Source organism: Chanos chanos, chromosome 5 (genome assembly GCF_902362185.1).
Source record: "Chanos chanos chromosome 5, fChaCha1.1, whole genome shotgun sequence".
NCBI lineage: Eukaryota > Metazoa > Chordata > Actinopteri > Gonorynchiformes > Chanidae > Chanos > Chanos chanos.
Genome location: NC_044499.1, coordinates 32,221,241 through 32,239,070, shown reverse-complemented (window position 1 = coordinate 32,239,070; position 17,830 = coordinate 32,221,241). Strand labels below are relative to the sequence as shown.

Genomic DNA, 17,830 nt, shown 5'->3' with positions numbered 1-17,830 from the left:
TCTCTGGCCCCAAAGCAGCCACCCACTCAGCATTGTCAGATAAACTCGGAGAGACAGGCACTGCTGAGCAAAGTGCGGATAAGAGAAAATACGACCTTCACCCCGTTCAGTCACACTGCATATCCCCATCCTCACACATGACACACCCCGTGAAACTGACTGACGCGCAAACTGGAGGCCCTGGAAAAAAAAAAAAGAAGCTGAGTTCCTGGGAACTCAAATGAAGTCACAGAAGTATCCGCGACGGAAAACAGAAAGAGAGAGAGAGAGGGAGAGAGAGAGAGAGAGAGAGAGAGAGAGAGAGAGAGATGTAGGCTATGTGATATTTTAAGTTGTAGGCCTAACACCTTTACCCAAGATGTCACGTTCTTTAACTCAGGGCAGTTCGGTATAAATCTCAGTGTTTTTGTACACAACAACTGACGTGACATATACACACTTCGAATGACACTCATGTTCTCAATTGCAGTGTAGACAGTTATCATTTTGAGTAACTAAACGTGTTGTATTGATTAAACATAATACAGAGTGAAGAGGGGTAGCATTGACAGGTTAGCCTTTTTGCTAGACAGCGATTTCATTTAGTTCCACCCCGGCATACTTTCTTAATCACGTTGGGCTTAGAGAAGGCCGGGGACTGATGAGCACAATCACAGTGAAAGATGGATTCAATTTAGCTCTGGGCCTTTTCTGGATGAATACATCAGCATTATATTATAGTCAGACCGACACAGCGCGAGTCACATGGAACAGGACAAGAATTTCAATATAGAAGATTCAAACTACTCAAAGACGCAGGTGAGGTTTTTACAAATGCCTTAAAACAGATTCGGGGGAGGAACAAGAGTTGCCGGGAGTGTCAGTTTCATGACTGGAGCATTGTATCCAGTCTTATTCATTGTCTGTTTTTGTATCGTAAATGTCGTCCGACATATAGCAACAGCACACTCAATCTTATTTGGCAGATCATTACTTACTACTGACTGATAGATTTCTATTAAAAGCCAAACCTATAAACAAATCAGAGGAAATATATGACACTTCATTTTGTAAACACCCTCCATTTATCAGTCGCATGAGGAAGTTACTCCGGCAATTGCATTCATTTTGATTATTACATGACACTCCAACCATTAGTCATCTACAGGTAACTGCCAAAATAAAGGAAACATTTGAGAAAATGAGAGAAACATGTAACTACCAAAATAAAGGAAACATATGAGTAAGTGAGAGAAACACTTAACTGCCAAAATAAAGGAAACATATGAGTAAGTGAGAGAAACATTTTGTGTTGAAAGCCAGTGCTTTCACACAAGAGTGAAATTAAGCAATTAACACTCTATTAGGCTTAACCTGATGTGTAAAAATGCTAGGCATGCATAATCACCCATTATTTTGGCTAACATGACCAAAAGAGAAAGAACTCGCAGTGAATGAGAGAGACAGAGAGATGGATGTTGGTGCACATTTGGCATGAACTTCAGTGATGACTTGCTGATGTTTGACATTGACAAGAGTCTAAGGTGCTGTTAATATGAATGTTTGAGACGAAGACAACCTATAGGCTTCACAGCAGTCATAGACTCTGAATCGGACACCTAATCAGCCAACTGCACTTATGTGTCCTGCACCTGATCCCAAAGTTTCATCAGGAACAGTCTGTGGAGAACATCACTGAGGGATGCTGTGATGGGGTTAGAGAGCATAAACCCCTAATTACACATAAACACACACACATTTGTGAGTGAGGTAGTGCGAAGAACACAGTCTGTGGTCTATGAACACTGGAAAAAAACTGAAGATTCATTCCTCATCCCCATTCACAGCAGACGGACAAGTGTGTGTGTGTGTGTGTGTGTGTATCACATGTCTACACGCATAAGTTTTTGTTTTCCAGGATGAGGGAAAACTATGTTAAACTGTGGGGTGCAGTTTTCTGGCATGGTTTACATCCAATCAATACAGTCATTCGGAGTGATCGCTGTCCTATGATGAAGCACTTCTGTCTTGATGGGAGTGGCCTTTTCTGTGATGTTCCCATGCACAAGCTTTGAATGGTCGCTGATTGGCTTGATGAGTGTGAAAATGATGTAAATAGTATGCAAAGGCCATCTCACTTACCACATCTAAACCCAGCTGTGCTTGTGCCAGTGTCTTTCACCACTACCACCACCATCAAAATGCCAGTGGAAGAGTGATGTCATATCCATGTAACTCAGATCCAGACACTGGAAGTATCTGTGACACAGTATACTGAAGCTGTCCCGATGGGCCGTAATGGTCCAACAGCCAACTGAAACGCTAAATAAATATTAGTGTTTTCTCTATTTTCCCAGGTACTAGTGTCTTAAATAACTGTTCACAACTTTTCACCTCCACCAAAAGGGAACGCCTTTGGAAAAATAAAGTCATGGTTTATATGTAATGATAAGAAATAAGCTGTGGCATCTAATGGTCAACCTTTAATTTGGCTGTATGTAAAGAAAGAAAGAAAGACAGACAGAAAGAAAGAAAGAAAGAAAGAAAGAGAGAAAGAAAGAAAAAGAAAGAAATGTGGTAATATGAAGATACCAACAGCAGATTATACTAGTATTGCAGTTTTATTCAAGGGCATTGCGTAAGAACACTATCAAGAGCAATACATCATCTTTTATTGCATAGAGGTTCATAGTGTAAATTATTCATCATATGTAGTATCATTGTAGTTACGAGAGCAAATATTAACAGACAGAGGGAATAATCTGCAGTTGTGTTGGTAAAATGCATTTGAGATATAAACAGTGAACCATAAATACTCATTTATCTAAATGTGAAACGGTTGATTTACAGTTAGGCTTTGATCCACCTCATAGGCTCTCAGTGATGTATTATCCACCAGAAATGTTCTGTCCCTGAAATGCACATTTTACTAAATCCAACTTTGTCACAATAGTATCAGGAGAGATTGTCTGAGTACCACACTGTATTAATATAGTGCTTGTATTTACTCAGAGTCGAAGGCCAGCTCTTTAGCTCTTTATTTTATCAGCATTCACTGGACTTACCAGCATTAGCATCAGAAGACAAATAAGCCTATGTCAACAGCTGGGTGTGGAGGAAGGAGAACACATACTAAACTAGGAATAAAGTTCTCACAAACTCTGTTTTCTTTCCTTCAGTCCTAAATAAACTGAAAATTACTTGGTGTGAAAACAAAGAGGTGCACCTATGCTATGGTGCATTTGAAAAAAAAAATCTATATTTGAACTTCATAAGGTATAAAATGTAAAGTCAGAAACTGGCAATCTGCTTCATCTCTTTGTGAGATTCTGATTCCTGATTCTACTGAACTACAGAAATCTCTCCTACAAAGAATGAGTGAAAGACCTAGGGCCCCTCCCTCAGATAAAAAAAAAGAAAGAAAGAAAATAAGAAAAAAAATACAAAGTGCCATTCAAGGCTATACAGCTCAGTATTTACAAACATGTCAAAATGTTCATGACATAAACTGGGGATCTGCCAGACTGTCCTATTTAAGTGTTGTGTACATGTTATCTGACAGGAGAGGAAGAGAAGGAGGAATCTGTTTACATGTTTTCTTGTTTGTGTTTGTTATTTTTGTTCTATGTTTGACATGTGCATTCTATGTGTTAGTATGATCTAATATGAGCTCCCCAGGCCCACACCATAAACAAAAACAATAAAATATCATTTTTGAGCATGACAAAACTGTAAAATGGTAATGCTTGGTCTCCTGATAAAGCAATGGCACACCGTCTCCAAAGGCATAAAACTGGAAATGAATAAAAAAAGAAAGACCTTTAGATATTAAAATACCTTAAAATGGAAACAACCTAAAGAGACTAAGGCCATCACAAGTAAAAAGACATAGACCAAATCTGATGTTATATTTTAGAGTTTTGCAGACATTTAGGATCTCACTATTATCTAAAGCTTCTTATCACCACTGCTTTTCTTTCTTTTCTTTTCTTTGTCAAGGTCTAAGGGCCTGTTGCAAGACATTATTTTAATTGGATTCATTTTGCTTTAAACCAGTTGGGTGCAGATATTAAAAAAGCTGTTTGTGTCATATAACAGAAACTCTTCTGCTGTGTTTAATAGCCAAGAATTATTGTTGTTTATTCTGCCGAGGCTAAAATAAATAAATAAATAAATAACACATCGACACGAAATTAATTAACCCGAGCGATTCCATCTGATTCCACTGTCTCAACAGGTATATTACAATCTAATATTACAAACTTTAATTAATTTTGAGGGGAAACAAACAAACAAACTTGTGATGTTCCCAAAGAGAAAAAAACAATCATACTAATAGACAAAACCAGGCCTAACTCTTCCAGCTGGGAAGGTAATAGAATTTAATGTGCCATATGGTACTAATTGGAGGGGCCAACTACACAATTGTACTGAATACTAAAAAAATGTGTTACGTTCTGGCACTTAGGACATCTCTTCTCTCAAGCAACTGGATTAACAGCTATGCTGTTCGTTACGGGTCTGACAAACAAAAACTGTCAGCATTTTTATATGTGTAATCAGCAACATGGTCTGGGATATTTATCAGCGTGTTTATTTTAGACAGGTCACCTGGTGAGTCATTAGTTTTGCATGCATAAGAAATGCAACTACTTCAAGTTTCCATAACACTTCAAAATGCTATTTCTCAGTCTATCACAGCACTATAACATTATTTTTCTTAACATTTGTAGGCTGAGATGTGTATATATAGATATACATGTATATATAAAATCCCATCCTTGCCTCTGTGGGCGGTCTTCTTTCCCCTCTAAGCTCGGGTCCTCTACCAGAGGCCTGGGAGCTTGAGGGTCCTGCGCAGTATCTTAGCTGTTCCTAGGACTGCGCTCGTCTGGACAGAGATCTGGGATGTTCTTCCTGGGGTCTGCTGGAGCCACTCTCCCAGTTTGGGGGTCACAGCTCCAAATGTTCTGATTACCATGAGGACCTTTTCTAGCTCTTCTTTCAGCCCTTGATGTTCCTCGAGCTTCTCGTGTTCCTTCTTCCTGATGTTGCTGTCGCTTGGGACTGCTATGTCTAACACTATGGCTTTCTTCTTCTGCTTGGCCACCACTACTATGTGCGGTTGATTAGCCATAACCAACTTGTCAGTCTGTACCTGGAAGTCCCACAGGATCTTGGCCCTGCCGTTCTCCACCATCTTTGGGGGTGTTTCCCATTGTGACCTTGGGACTTCCAGTTCATACTTGGCACAGATGTTTCTGTATACTATGCCAGCTTGGTTCTGGTGTTAGTTCTGGTGTTCCTTGTATGCCCTGCCTGCTAGTGTCTTACACCCTGCTTTTATGTGCTGGATTGTCTCACGGGTGTCTTTGCACAGCCTGCACCTGGGGTCCTGCCTAGTGTGGGAGACCTTGGCCTCTATTGATCTTGTACTCAACGCCTGTTCCTGTGCTGCGATGATCGGTGCCTCTGTGCTGTCCTTCAAACCAGCCTTGTACAGCCACTGGTAGGATTTCTCTCTCTCTCTCTCTCTATATATATATATACATCATCCAGCAGTCATTCACTATTTATGAATGAACCCCGCTGTTGTAATGTATATTTAACTGACTGCTTGGTTTCACCCAGATCATCAAGTGTCCATCTCCTCCTGATATATTTGATTGTGTTTCCCTGCTGTTCCTGCCCTGTTTGCTACAAGTGTCCTCATACATTTTCATCGCCCTCTCTTACCGTGGGAAAAGTCGAGTCTCAGTCTAGCTTTTGTCTCAGCATGTTGCAGACAGGGCTTCAGTTATTTTTTTTTTCTAGAAGTCTCTGTCCCCTAAGAGGACATGTTCTAATTGCTCATTTTTATCTCTTTAATTGCACTGCATCTCTGACTCCAGTGTCTGTTAGTGTGAGCACAATTCTCTCTCATGCCTTACAGTGGCTTCAGGAAGAGTACAGCCACATACACTCTCTCTCTGTCTTTCTCTCTCTCTCACACACACACACACATACAAACACACACACTGAGAGCTCTTTGTGATCTATTGGTTCTTTCTGATCTGGGAATGTTCACTTATGTTCTCAGACCAGGTCATACTGACCCTAAAAACTAGCAGAGTTGATAAATCACACACTTTATCGAACACAGACATCTACTGTCCAGATTTACCTAGGCTTTTAGCATGTAATCCACCCAATGACCTTACCAACAACGACTCGTCCTTTTGCATACGCTAATGGCTTTCGGTAAATCCAGCCCTGTGATCGCTAAATTATTCTGCCTCTGTTCTTGAGTTAAAAAAAAAAAAAAAAAGCATGCTGACGCCATGGAAATCTTTAAGTCTCTGAAGAGTCAGGTTGATAGAAGTTCGATAATACAGCCATTAGGTTGTGTCTTCCATCAGTAGGAACTGAGCGATCGCACAGGGGTCTATTCTTATATCCACTCATAGGGAAGAGTAGACCAGAGATTGACACCTCTTTGATGTGTGTGAGATGTGAAAAGTGCATCCGCATTGATCTACATTATGCTGACAAGCCAGCTAAATTGAGAAAGGCGCCAAAAGCTTATTTAAAAATACATATAATTTGAGTTTATTCAGAAGTCAGTAGTGAATCTGGAACTGTCAATGATGCTGAAATCCAAGGTTACAGAAATACATTTTTCTATACAATGATAGTACACAGGGAGTTAGTTGTGTACACTCCAAGATTAAAAACAGAGGGGGAAAAAACCCTGTAAAATCAATGCAATGTACTTACACATCAATACAATACAGTCCCTGTCAAAAATTATCCATCAAGCCCTTTTTGAACAGAAAGTTAATCTGATGCAAAGTTAATACAAAAAGAGTCATGATAAAATTCACTTCCAAAGAGAAAAAAATAAAATAAAATCATATATACAAACCTCTGTACATATATGGGTCTATATCTATACTGAGAAATTAGACAATCATTTAAAAAAAGAAGGATTCTGATCTTGGGGAGAAAAAAAAAAGGAGAAAGACACCCTCAGCACCCTAAAATGATTTGTATTGTTGGTCATGATTTTTCTTAGTTAAATGCAACAAACGCAAAGGAAAAAAAGAAACTCCCACGCACCCAGACACACACACACACGCATACACACACACGCATGCAGGCACGCACACGCGCACACACACACACACACACACACGCACCAATTACATCATAAAATTTGGGAAGGATTTGAATATATATAGAAGCCAGCATTCAGCATTCTGTTGAAGAAGTCTTGACTGATAATTGGTGCGAGAGAGAGAGAGAGAGAGAGAGAGAGAGAGGAGAAAAATGGCGTGAGTGAGTGTGAGTGAGTGTAAATGAGGTATATGTCTAGTCTGAGTGGCAGGGAGCAGGTATATTTATATAGCCAAGGGATAACAGAGTGATCGTCCCAGTGGATGTGTGGGTATCTGTGTAGCATTAGCATTGTCTTTGCTCATTGTACGATTCCTGAATCGATGGATGTCTGTTTCCTCGTGGTTTTGGGCGGAGGTGGCGGTGGAGTCTTACTGGGCAATGGGGGAGGCAGAGTCTAGGAAAAAGAGACAGAGGACAGAAAAAAAAAGAGACAGAGGGAGAGCGAGAAACAGGTTGTGCACATTAAAGTCATATCCAATGTAAGCAAAAACTCTCATCACACAGGTCATCGGGTCTAGCATCCTTAGGTTTCATCAATAAGTAAGTATACTTAAACAAAGCAAGGTGCTATAGAGTCACACGACAAAGACATTGGCTTACTCTAGGTGTCCTCTAGCACGGATGTGTTAATTACTTTTTACTGTCTTGTACGCTTCGGCGACAGAGACGACTATAAACCGTGATTGGGATTAACTCGGTGTGAAACTGTAGGACTGAGAAAAACCACACCCTGTCTGTTTTAGGGCTGCTCTCGGTCCTGGACAATTCCAGAGGCCAACTTCAGTGTAATCTCACCACTTGTCGAAAAGGAAAACTCAAACTTTCCATCCGAGGTTTGAGAGTAAAAAAAAACACCATCAGTTTCAGGACAGTGTTAGGGTACGTTGTGTTTTCTGCTCTGTTGCTGATTGCTCGTGATTATGACAGCACTTTGTCCGACTCGTGCATTTTTCATGAGTTCCTCCGCGTGCTCCGCTCTCCACCTGCGTTTTACCATGAACAGCTTAAAAGCCTATGTGACAGGTAGTTACCTCGCGCTCTTAATCCAACCAGACCTGTCCTAAACTGGCCCCTCCGCTTCCTCCCTTACCTGTGTGAAAACGACCTTATTCAGGACGTCATGTGACAAAAGTCTGGTAGACCCACTTTAACAGTGTTATAAAACACTATTCCACTGACAAGACAGCACATGTCCTTGATTAGCTGGGAATGTGCGTCCACCCAAGGATATGTGGTCCATAGGAGCTGAGAGGCAGTGCTGTTATATGGTCCTCTATGGGCGAGCGTGGAGCTGAGACATGACAGGCTGGTTGGTTGGATCAGGGACTGGATGTGGAACAGCCTGTCGCTTGTGCCTGAAAACATCTGCTAGCTCTTAATCACGGCACTCAGCATGCACTATATGCCTGTTATTCACTGATACCGCTGTGCTTTTTTACAGTGATTTATCAGCAGACGGCTGTCCAACGGGATAGGGGTACGTAGATAAGTTAGTGGTGTATTTAGTAACTGGTTTGGTTGATAACTGAAAGGACTTGACAGGGCCTGCTGTAAGGACTCAGGTCAAAGTCGGTACAGACTCTGATGTAAGGACTCAGGTCAAAGCCAGTACAGACTCTGATGTAAGGACTCAGTTCAAAGCCAGTACAGACTCTGATGTAAGGACTCCGGTCAAAGCCAGTACAGACTCTGATGTAAGGGCTCAGGTCAAAGCCAGTACAGACTCTGATGTAAGGACTCAGGTCAAAGCCAGTACAGACTCTGATGAACTGATTCTAATGAATAGTGATGGCTATGAAGGGTAATTATTTGTTTATGGTTTCTGGCTGTCTGTTACATTCCACACAAGAGAGAAGATGAAAAGAAAGGTATATGTTTAGAAGAGGATAAGTCTATCAAACCATCCATAATGTGTGTGTGTGTGTGTCTGAAAGTTTGTATTACCAAATAGGCCCTGTTTACACCTTGCATTAAGATCCGATTTTGGTGATCCGATCCCAAGTGGACAGCTCAAAAGTACAGGTGTAAACACATCCAATGCGCATTGAGGTCACATCGAGGTCCGATCACTCAGGTGGTTTTGACTGCATATGACCACATTCTTATATTAGTGTAAAAGCGAATGCGAACTCGACCACATTGAACAACCACCTACTCAAGCGATGTCCTCTGCTTATGCGGAAGTACGAACTCATTTGCGTATGTACACATTCGTTCGCCAACGGCGTCATATTAAAGTGCGACAATAACAGGCAACAACAACAGGCAGAATGGATATTGCTTTGATTTCTTCTTCTTCTTCTTTTAATTCCTGAAAGACTGGACACGGAAAGTGCATTGATGCCTCCCGCTGATTAAAAACAATCACGTTTAATGTGAAAAAGCTTAACGTGGCTTAATGTTCCAAAACTGTGATCAATGATCACCAAATTTCTCACGGACTTCTCTCGATAGAAACGCCTCCACCTGTCAAAAAATCAAAATCTAAATCCTAGAAGTATGGTCATTATCTCACGTTAAGCGTTTTCCTCTCCACTGACGCCCATTGTATGGAAATAGCTTAACGTGCCTTAATGTCCCAAAACAGCGATCAGTTATCACCAAATTCTTCTGACATCTCACATGTTATAAGCACTATTTCTAACTGAAAAAAGCAAAAGTGAAATTCAGTGAAAGGGGTAACGTGTGATTTACGTGTTTATTTGCATATAGAGCTGTGAGATCCGATCTCAAGTGGTCACTCGAGACACGGATTCTAAAGCCAGGTGTAAACGGATGTACTTGGAGCTGTCCACTTGTGATCGGATCACCGAAATCGGATCTTAATGTAAGGTGTAAACAGGGCCATAGTCTTAGATGTGTGTGTGTGTGTGTGTGTGTGTGTCTGTGTGCGTGTGTCTGCAAAGATATCAGGGAGGCTTAAAGTCATTACGGAGCTAATTAGTAAGAGACTGGATAAATATTTAGATAAATATTTTGTGTTGGTGAATGATGGCTCCTGTCACTCTCCCTTTAAATGCTTTCTTTCCCTGATGAGTGAAGGCATCAGTTCACTAAATGCTTCAAGAAGCTAGTCATTAATCTCCATCACGTTATCACCAATCTGGAGTCTCAGCTACATAACAGCAACGCAAAAGGGCATCAGCATGAACAACAACCCCACAATACACTGTAATGGGAAAAATCACTCAAATGTTCGTATGCTGATTGTACACCACCTAACAATCTCTGTCACATGGCTACCACAATGGCAGGGGCAAAGCGCACTAGGACAACCCAAACCAGTTGCAACCAATGGCACGCCAGCAAATCTACAACTTCTTATGGTCATGTGAGCAGGGTGATGCCTATCACTACTCAATGATACCTATGCTAATGTTCAAAAACTACCTCTAAACACACAAGCACCCTCAGATATCTTTTGGTATTTGTGTGAACCAACACTAACAGTTGAACCTGACAAACATGAACTCTTTATGAGGGTAAAGGCAGATGATTTCATCTATTATTTCGTTTACACTCCATATGTGAAAGATTCACTGCCCAAATGAAGGAATGTTTAAATTGACTTCAGTGGTGTTTGTTAGAAGTGTGTGGTATGATTGGGAGACGTACCCTGTGGTGGGGGGGTGGTGGGGGTGGGGTGGAGGGACTGCTCAGGTCTTGATATTCTTGCAGGTTCCCGTAATCGGCGGAGATTCCTTTTATAGGCAGAGGGGGCGGAGTCTCTCCTTTATCAATGCAGCCCATGCCGTTCAACTCCAAATCTGCCAAACGCAAAGAGAGGATGACATCACATCAACTCTTACTGTCCATCTCACTCTCGGTCATTCTCTCTCTCTGTCTTTAACTGAATCACTCACTCATAACATCGTCTCTGTAGAATTAGGCAAAAAATGTTACATGACACTCATTATAAAAGTAACAGTATAGTAATTTCCATTCAGTTACACAGTTCTTTCTGAGGTAAAATAAAAATGTTGGTGTTTTTCTGAATATGAAGCCTGTGTTTGTAAGGACATAAGTAGCAGAGAAAGCTCTGCTATCCAGTGAAGCACATGAGAATGACAGCAGACTGACAGGGGTGGAGTATTTCATAGACTTAGATTAGTGTGTTATTTTTTTCCATTAGGCCGAGTTCAGCCTGCCTGAAACACCTACAGCTTGTATCAAACGCAACCACATCTTACTCTTAAGCCCCTTAAAGCTTCTCTCACATTCAGTCTTACACTTACACACACACACATACACACACACACACACCTATTTCATCCCCACAATCCGCTCCCCTCTCCCCCTATTCTCTCTCTTTTCTCCTCCTCTCAGCATATCTGTCATCTCACCTATTGCGTGAACACCTATCTCACCTATGAGGTGACTTGTCTGCGTTGACTACGATGGTGTGTGTGTGTGAGCCCTGTGACGTACAGTGTGACGGCACAGATGATGGGACTTTCTGATATTTGCTATTGTTGTCACTGCATTGTGTGGACTAACAGTCATGTTTTTTAACCTCTGCCTGCATGCCCTCACTCCACGGACCCTGGTGTTGCACTCTGCTTGCTAAAGTGTGTTGTGGGGTAGCAGACCTCATCCTTTGGGTATTAATCCTTATTTACTCTTCAGAATGCCTCCTGCAGTATTGCTCTTGCTAAAAGGAGAAAAATTCCACTAAGATTCTATCATTTATAAATCAAAAAGATGCTGAAAAACTGATTCATGCCTTTATTTCAAGCTGACTCAATTACTGTAATGCATTTTTTACTAGCCGCCCAAAAAAAACAAACAAAAAACAAACAAACAAAAAAAAAACCCACTGAGAGACTTGCAGCTGCAGCTCGGCTATAAACCAGAACAAAGAGGAGAGAGCACATTAGTCCAGTTTTAGCTGCTCTGCACTGGCTTCCTGTGACATTTAAGCTACATTGCTTACTCCCTTGTTAACTTTTGCTTCAAGAACACTGCGATCATCAGCTGCTGGTTTACCGGAGGTTTTCAGCAACAGCCAAAAGAAAATCGGGGATGCAGTCTTTGTTAATTACGCCCCAAAGCTATGGACCACACCACCTATAGATATCAGGGAAGCCAGCCAGTTAAATATTTTTAAAAGAAAGCTTTAGCCTTTAACTAGCCTCAACTTTCCTGATACAGGCCTGAAATTCTTTTTTGCACTTTGCTTTGCACTTATGCACTGCTGCACTTCCTTTAAAATGTTGCATTTTACTTGACTTTATGCATTCTATGTATTCTATTTTTTAAATTTATTTTTATTTTATTTCAATATTTTATCAACCCATTGTTCAGTGAGTTTTATATTCCATCTTATGTAATGCATTCTATTTTCATCTTTATTTTTTATCGCATTTTTATTTTTACCAAGTGGGTTTCATTTTCCATCTTATTTTCCATCTAATTATGGCATTCTATCGCCAGTATTATGTTCGTTCTATGTCTATTGTCATGTGAAGCTCTCGGTGCATGTAATTTCTTTACTGTACAACACTTTGGGCTGCACTTCTTGTATGAAAGGTGCTCTACAAATAAAGTTTATTATTATTATAACGCTAAGACGAACGCAAGAATATAATGCCCCTTCATGAGAATGAACTTCAGTGCCCTCTCAGGTGACTACATAGTGCTCGCACATCAAACGAAAAACAGTGCAGTGCGAACTTTTCGCACGAAGGAATGATCTATTCATCCTGTGATCTGAGGGAGTCCCAGAGAACTCTCAGGGCCAATCTGATGACACACCATGCAAGCCCTCAATCCTTCATCTGCTCCATCTCTCAGGGGAGACTGAGAGAGAAAGAGAGAGAGAGAGAGAGAGAAAGAGAAACAAGGGCTAGACTTGATTTCTGGAGTGTGTTTTGGGGGGCTGGGGGTTGAGTCCAATTAGCCAAGGACCAGCCTCATGGTTGGCTATTCTCCATAGCAACACAGTACTTTGGATTGGTTCCTATTGAAAGCCATTCAAATTGGATTATTAGTCTGAAATGTGTGCGGGCAGACATGAGGAGCGATTCTGTCCATTTCTGTGGGGACGAGAGTCGTCGGCTGATGAGAGCCGATGAGAGTTTGCGCCCAGGCAAATGGACGTCCTTTGGGGCCAGTCTGAGTATCAGTGCAGAGATTAGGTAAATGTTACTGTCTGCATGGGAGCCAGTGGAAGCCATTACAGACCGCACTGAAAACTGTAACAAAATTTGAGGTAACTAAATTTTGTTGTTTTTTTCCCCCTCTAGTGAACAGGCAGACAAAAAATAATGAAAATGGACGATGAAAAAAAAGAGAGGAAAGAGTAGGAAACGGTGAAAGGTGAATTAGAGGAAGGAAACTGAGTCTAAAGAAAGTTTTAGTTGGACAAATGTCAGTGAAGCTTGGTGCTCTTGTAATGAAAATGCAGACAGACTCAAACAGACCAGAGATGTTCTGAGAGTGTCTGAGCTATGACAGATAGAACAGTTACATTCTAAATTACTCTGAGGTACAGAAAGCTAAAAGTCAATGAAACTTTTAAGATTCCATCCATAAGAAGTGTAATTTACAGAGCTGGTACAGAGTGATATGAAATAACTGGGGTATGTTCTGTGGTGGAAGAGGTAGGCAAAGTAACGTACTGGAAGTTGACAGCATGCTGAAGGCCTGTTTGGCCCTGGGGGTGATGGGCGGAGGAGGGTTGGAGGGTGGTCCAGGAGACACAGACAACCTGCGGTCACTCATCATCACCTGGCTCTTTGGCCTCTGAGGGCGCAGCGGACTGATCTGAGAACAGCAGGCAAAAGACTTTAGAGAAATACGGTCTTACATTGTGTGTTTTAGCATATAGGAGTACAAGTGACAGTGTGCATGACAATTTACATGCTTCTGAGTGAGTGAGTGAGTGAGTGAGTATGTGGAGTCTCAACATCTCTGACAGGATGACCACATCTGTGAGCTGCAGGGGGGATCTTTGTGCGTGTGTGTGTGTGTATGTATGCGTGTGTGTGTGTGGAGTCTCACCGTCTCTGACAGGATGACTGCCTCTGTGGGCTGCAGGGGGATCTCTGTGGTGGTCTTGAGCTCCTTGTCAAAGGTCTCCTGATGCTTACTGTTTCTCTTCTCCTTCTTTTTCTCCTTCTTGTCTTTTTCAGGCTCCTCACGGTCCAGCTTATCCTGAGATTTGCAGTGTAGTTTCTTTGGCAAGAGAGGCTCAAGAGCAAAACTACATATGGATAAACAGAGAGAAAGAGAGGAAAACAAGAGAGAGACAGAGAAAAAACGAGAGACAGAGAGAGACCAACGATTAAAGCAAAAAAGAAAAAAAAGAAGATAATAATCATAATCACTGAAAACTAAAGTCACAACTCAATTACTGAAGCTTAACCAAACGAACCACACAAAACCTACGCCTCAGTTCAGGTGTCTTACACAATACTGTCCATACACAGGGCCCTGGAGTCAGCAGGTTCTGGCTGCTCACCTGGGACAAAACTTTAAAAACTAGACTGACCTGGGGGTTTTTCATCTCTAGGTGGAAACCATTTGTAATTGGCAAAAATGAATTCCTAAGCAAATACATCAATACAATACTTTACACTATTCATATTTCATATGTAGTATACAATCATATAGAGATACAATAATGCTTATTTTCAAATGCCCATTTAATTTACATTACATCAAACAATTCTAAACTCACCCCACTGTATTCAACATACTTGGTTAATCCTTGTGTATGACGTCACACTAAAAACAATTGCCTGAGAAGTACTATATTTGGGACTTTTCTTCAGGTGACAACAAATGGCTGCATCTACACTGTGAGTATCTTCTGTCCTGAATCACATTATTGCTTGGTGTGCTGCAACATTACACAAACTACCAAAGATTAAATAAACTTTCTTCATGTTCAGTTGGCCACCCCAGATGTCAGAAAATACATTACTTATTTTAATCATGCTTCAGGTTCCGGATGCTCCCCTTATATGTTTGTGTTTAGCTGCGTTCGTCTGCATGGTGCCATGCAGCGCATATAAATGTCTTTTTAAACCAAGTTTCGAGTTGGTCATTCGTTAAAACCAGGAACGGACAGTAGCTCAGTTACGCTGCTGCACATTCTCCGTACTCATGGGAACAGCCCATTGAAACAAACAAACAAACAAAAAGTATTCATAGCTGTGTGAAATCTTCTGAGTGCTTTGGTATAAAACGTACAGTTTACTGTATGCAGTTTCTACCCTCTGTGGAATTAACTCTAAGCAGATGTCAACAAATCTATGATCTCCTACATATAAAAAACTGAACTAAAAAAAACAAAAAAAAAACTCAACAACTGGTCCTTGAAAATACTATAAACGCTTCAACTAAAGCTAACACTATGCGATTTCAGTATTCATTACAAGGGAAACTCAATTCAAAGAGAACTGGAAGACAATCAAAAGCTAAGTGCAAGATCACTAATCACACTAGAAACACGGAATATTATGATTCAGACTTAAAAAAAAAAAAAAAAGTGCAACAGACCTACTGGTCAATGATAATCATCTTACATATCACACTCTTAGCCGTAAGCATGTTATGAAGCGTAATGAAACGACACCAGGCCGACGGTACGGTCTCGTAGGCTCTGGTAATTAGCATTGTTATGACTAAGCAGGGCAGGGAGAGTGAGAACGTCTTGAGCTGTTTTAATGAGGCGGATTATCTAATCAAATAAACCTGGGTTTGGAGTGATGCCCTTTGCGACCGAATGCCAGCCGAGGGCGTTTGAGATAGCATCGGGCGCGCAGTCCAAACACTGACGCGTTCATTAATCCTTCAGCTCTGCCCGCGTCCAAATGCCGCGACACACATCATACACACGCTCGTGCGCAAACACACACGGGGGTGCTTGCCCTGAAAGGAAAACCTTTCAAAAAGCTCAGAAAACACGAGTGACGACAGGCTGCGCATTGATTTAATCCAGCCGGGCCAGCAGAAACGCACTTGATTAGGTCAATGGATTTCTTTTTCTCTCCTGTCTGACCCTTTTACCACGGTCACACTTCAATCACTGGATTTATAATTGGAAATGCTAAAGCTTTTTTCAAAAAGCCTCTCTCTTTTCTACTCGTCATCAATTCACCTCCCCACTCACAGAGAGTGCAATGGATGTTAAGTACCCTTGATTGGGTGAATGGGGTTTTTGAGGTGCATTTTGGGATTGTGTGAGATAGTGTGTGTGCACACGGTTGGTTCAGTGCTTCAGTAGAATTGAGACAGAGAGTGCGTGCGTGTCTGTAAGCGTTGGTCTAATTTGAATCACAAAAATCGTTAAAGCTCTCTTGATAGTCATTTAAATCAATTCCAATTAGGATACTCAAAACTCAGTCCATAAAATATACAAATGACACGAATACCAGGGTGATTTAATGAGCCATAATGAGGCAGAAGAGAAGGGTGTATATCTGTCTGTACTGGGTTGAGATGTGTGTGTGTGTGTGTGTGAGTGTGTCTGTGAGAGAGAGAGAGAGAAAGAGGGAGAGGGAGGGCGAAAGAGAATGTATTAGTTTGTGGGTGTATACGCACCCATCTGACCCAGGCCTGGAAGGAGAGTTGTCTGAGGAGATGGAGGTGATGGAGGCGACAGAGAGAGGTCTCTGAGAGGAGGGCATGGTGAAGGAGCGGACCATGGAACGGGGTCGAGACCCTCGGCGCTCGTCTGACATAGGAGGCTGCAACACACACACACACATACACACACAGTTAAAACAGATGATTCCACTGCAGTACAAAAAGTTACAGTGGGCACTGCAATTCTGCTGTGTCCATGTACTCACTCCAAGTTACAACACCTGATTCAAGGTGAAGACAGGTACTGGGTTGACATACAGGGAGCGTGGTATGACGGGGGGAAAAAGAAGAGAAATAAAAGAGGAGGAAGATTAGAAGGAGCAGTTGATGGAGTAGAAGCAGCAGCAATAGCAGGAGGTGGAAAGAGTATGCCCTTAACAGTGTCCATGTCTTCTCTGACCCTCTGTGCCACTGTGTTTTGGGGGAGGAGGGGGACGGGAGTGGTCACCAGAGACCGTCCACAGTCAGTCAGCCCTGCACGCTGCACACGTCCTTGAAATGGCCTTTCCCTGTCCATCCATCTCTCCCTCTCTCTTTCTCCCTTTCTCACACAACATGAGGCACACACCACACACACCATCAGGCACTGACGCGGCGACCGCCGCCAACCAGAGCATGAAAACCAAAAACTCGGGGGGTGGCGAAGATCAATACCAGCGAGCTGCCATCAGGGTTAGACTAAAAATGTTCCGACTCCTCCGTTAATTAAGAGCATACTGTCAAGCTGCTCAGCATGTCTGTCTTACAGTGGAGGAGAAATAGGGGACAAGACACATGGGGGGAGAGCGTTCTGGAGGAGGGAATCGTATCGCTACAGTTACGAAGAACAATTCACCTGAGTATGTTATGCATATTGAACACACAGTAGGTGGTTGTGCTTTTTCAGTGTACAACAACTATTTAATGACTTTACAGGCTAAATCAATTCACGAGTTACACTGATTACAGGAGATGTCTGTTAGTAGGTAATATTTTGTCTAGGGGAGTTGTGTTTTTTTTTTTCTTCTCCACTCTGCAAAAGTATAACTTCTGGGACTGTGAAGGTCCTTAGCGTGTGCTTAAGAGGAGAAAGTTTATATTTAGATTTAAGAAAGCGCAA

At 41.7% G+C, this 17,830-nt stretch overlaps 1 protein-coding gene across 1 annotated transcript in view; it reads right to left on the bottom strand.

Annotated features, from left to right (window-relative positions):
• Positions 1 to 7,134: 7,134 nt before the first annotated feature.
• The window catches only part of dock1 (dedicator of cytokinesis 1), a 207,049-nt gene continuing 196,353 nt past the window's right edge, over positions 7,135 to 17,830 (bottom strand). The window contains exons 49-53 of the mRNA XM_030773766.1: positions 16,687 to 16,832; positions 14,140 to 14,341; positions 13,758 to 13,902; positions 10,753 to 10,904; positions 7,135 to 7,531 (exon numbers count right to left, since the gene is read on the bottom strand). Coding sequence (XP_030629626.1) covers positions 7,436 to 7,531; positions 10,753 to 10,904; positions 13,758 to 13,902; positions 14,140 to 14,341; positions 16,687 to 16,832 — 741 coding nt within the window. The 3' untranslated portion in view covers positions 7,135 to 7,435. The remainder of the gene's footprint in view (positions 7,532 to 10,752; positions 10,905 to 13,757; positions 13,903 to 14,139; positions 14,342 to 16,686; positions 16,833 to 17,830) is intronic.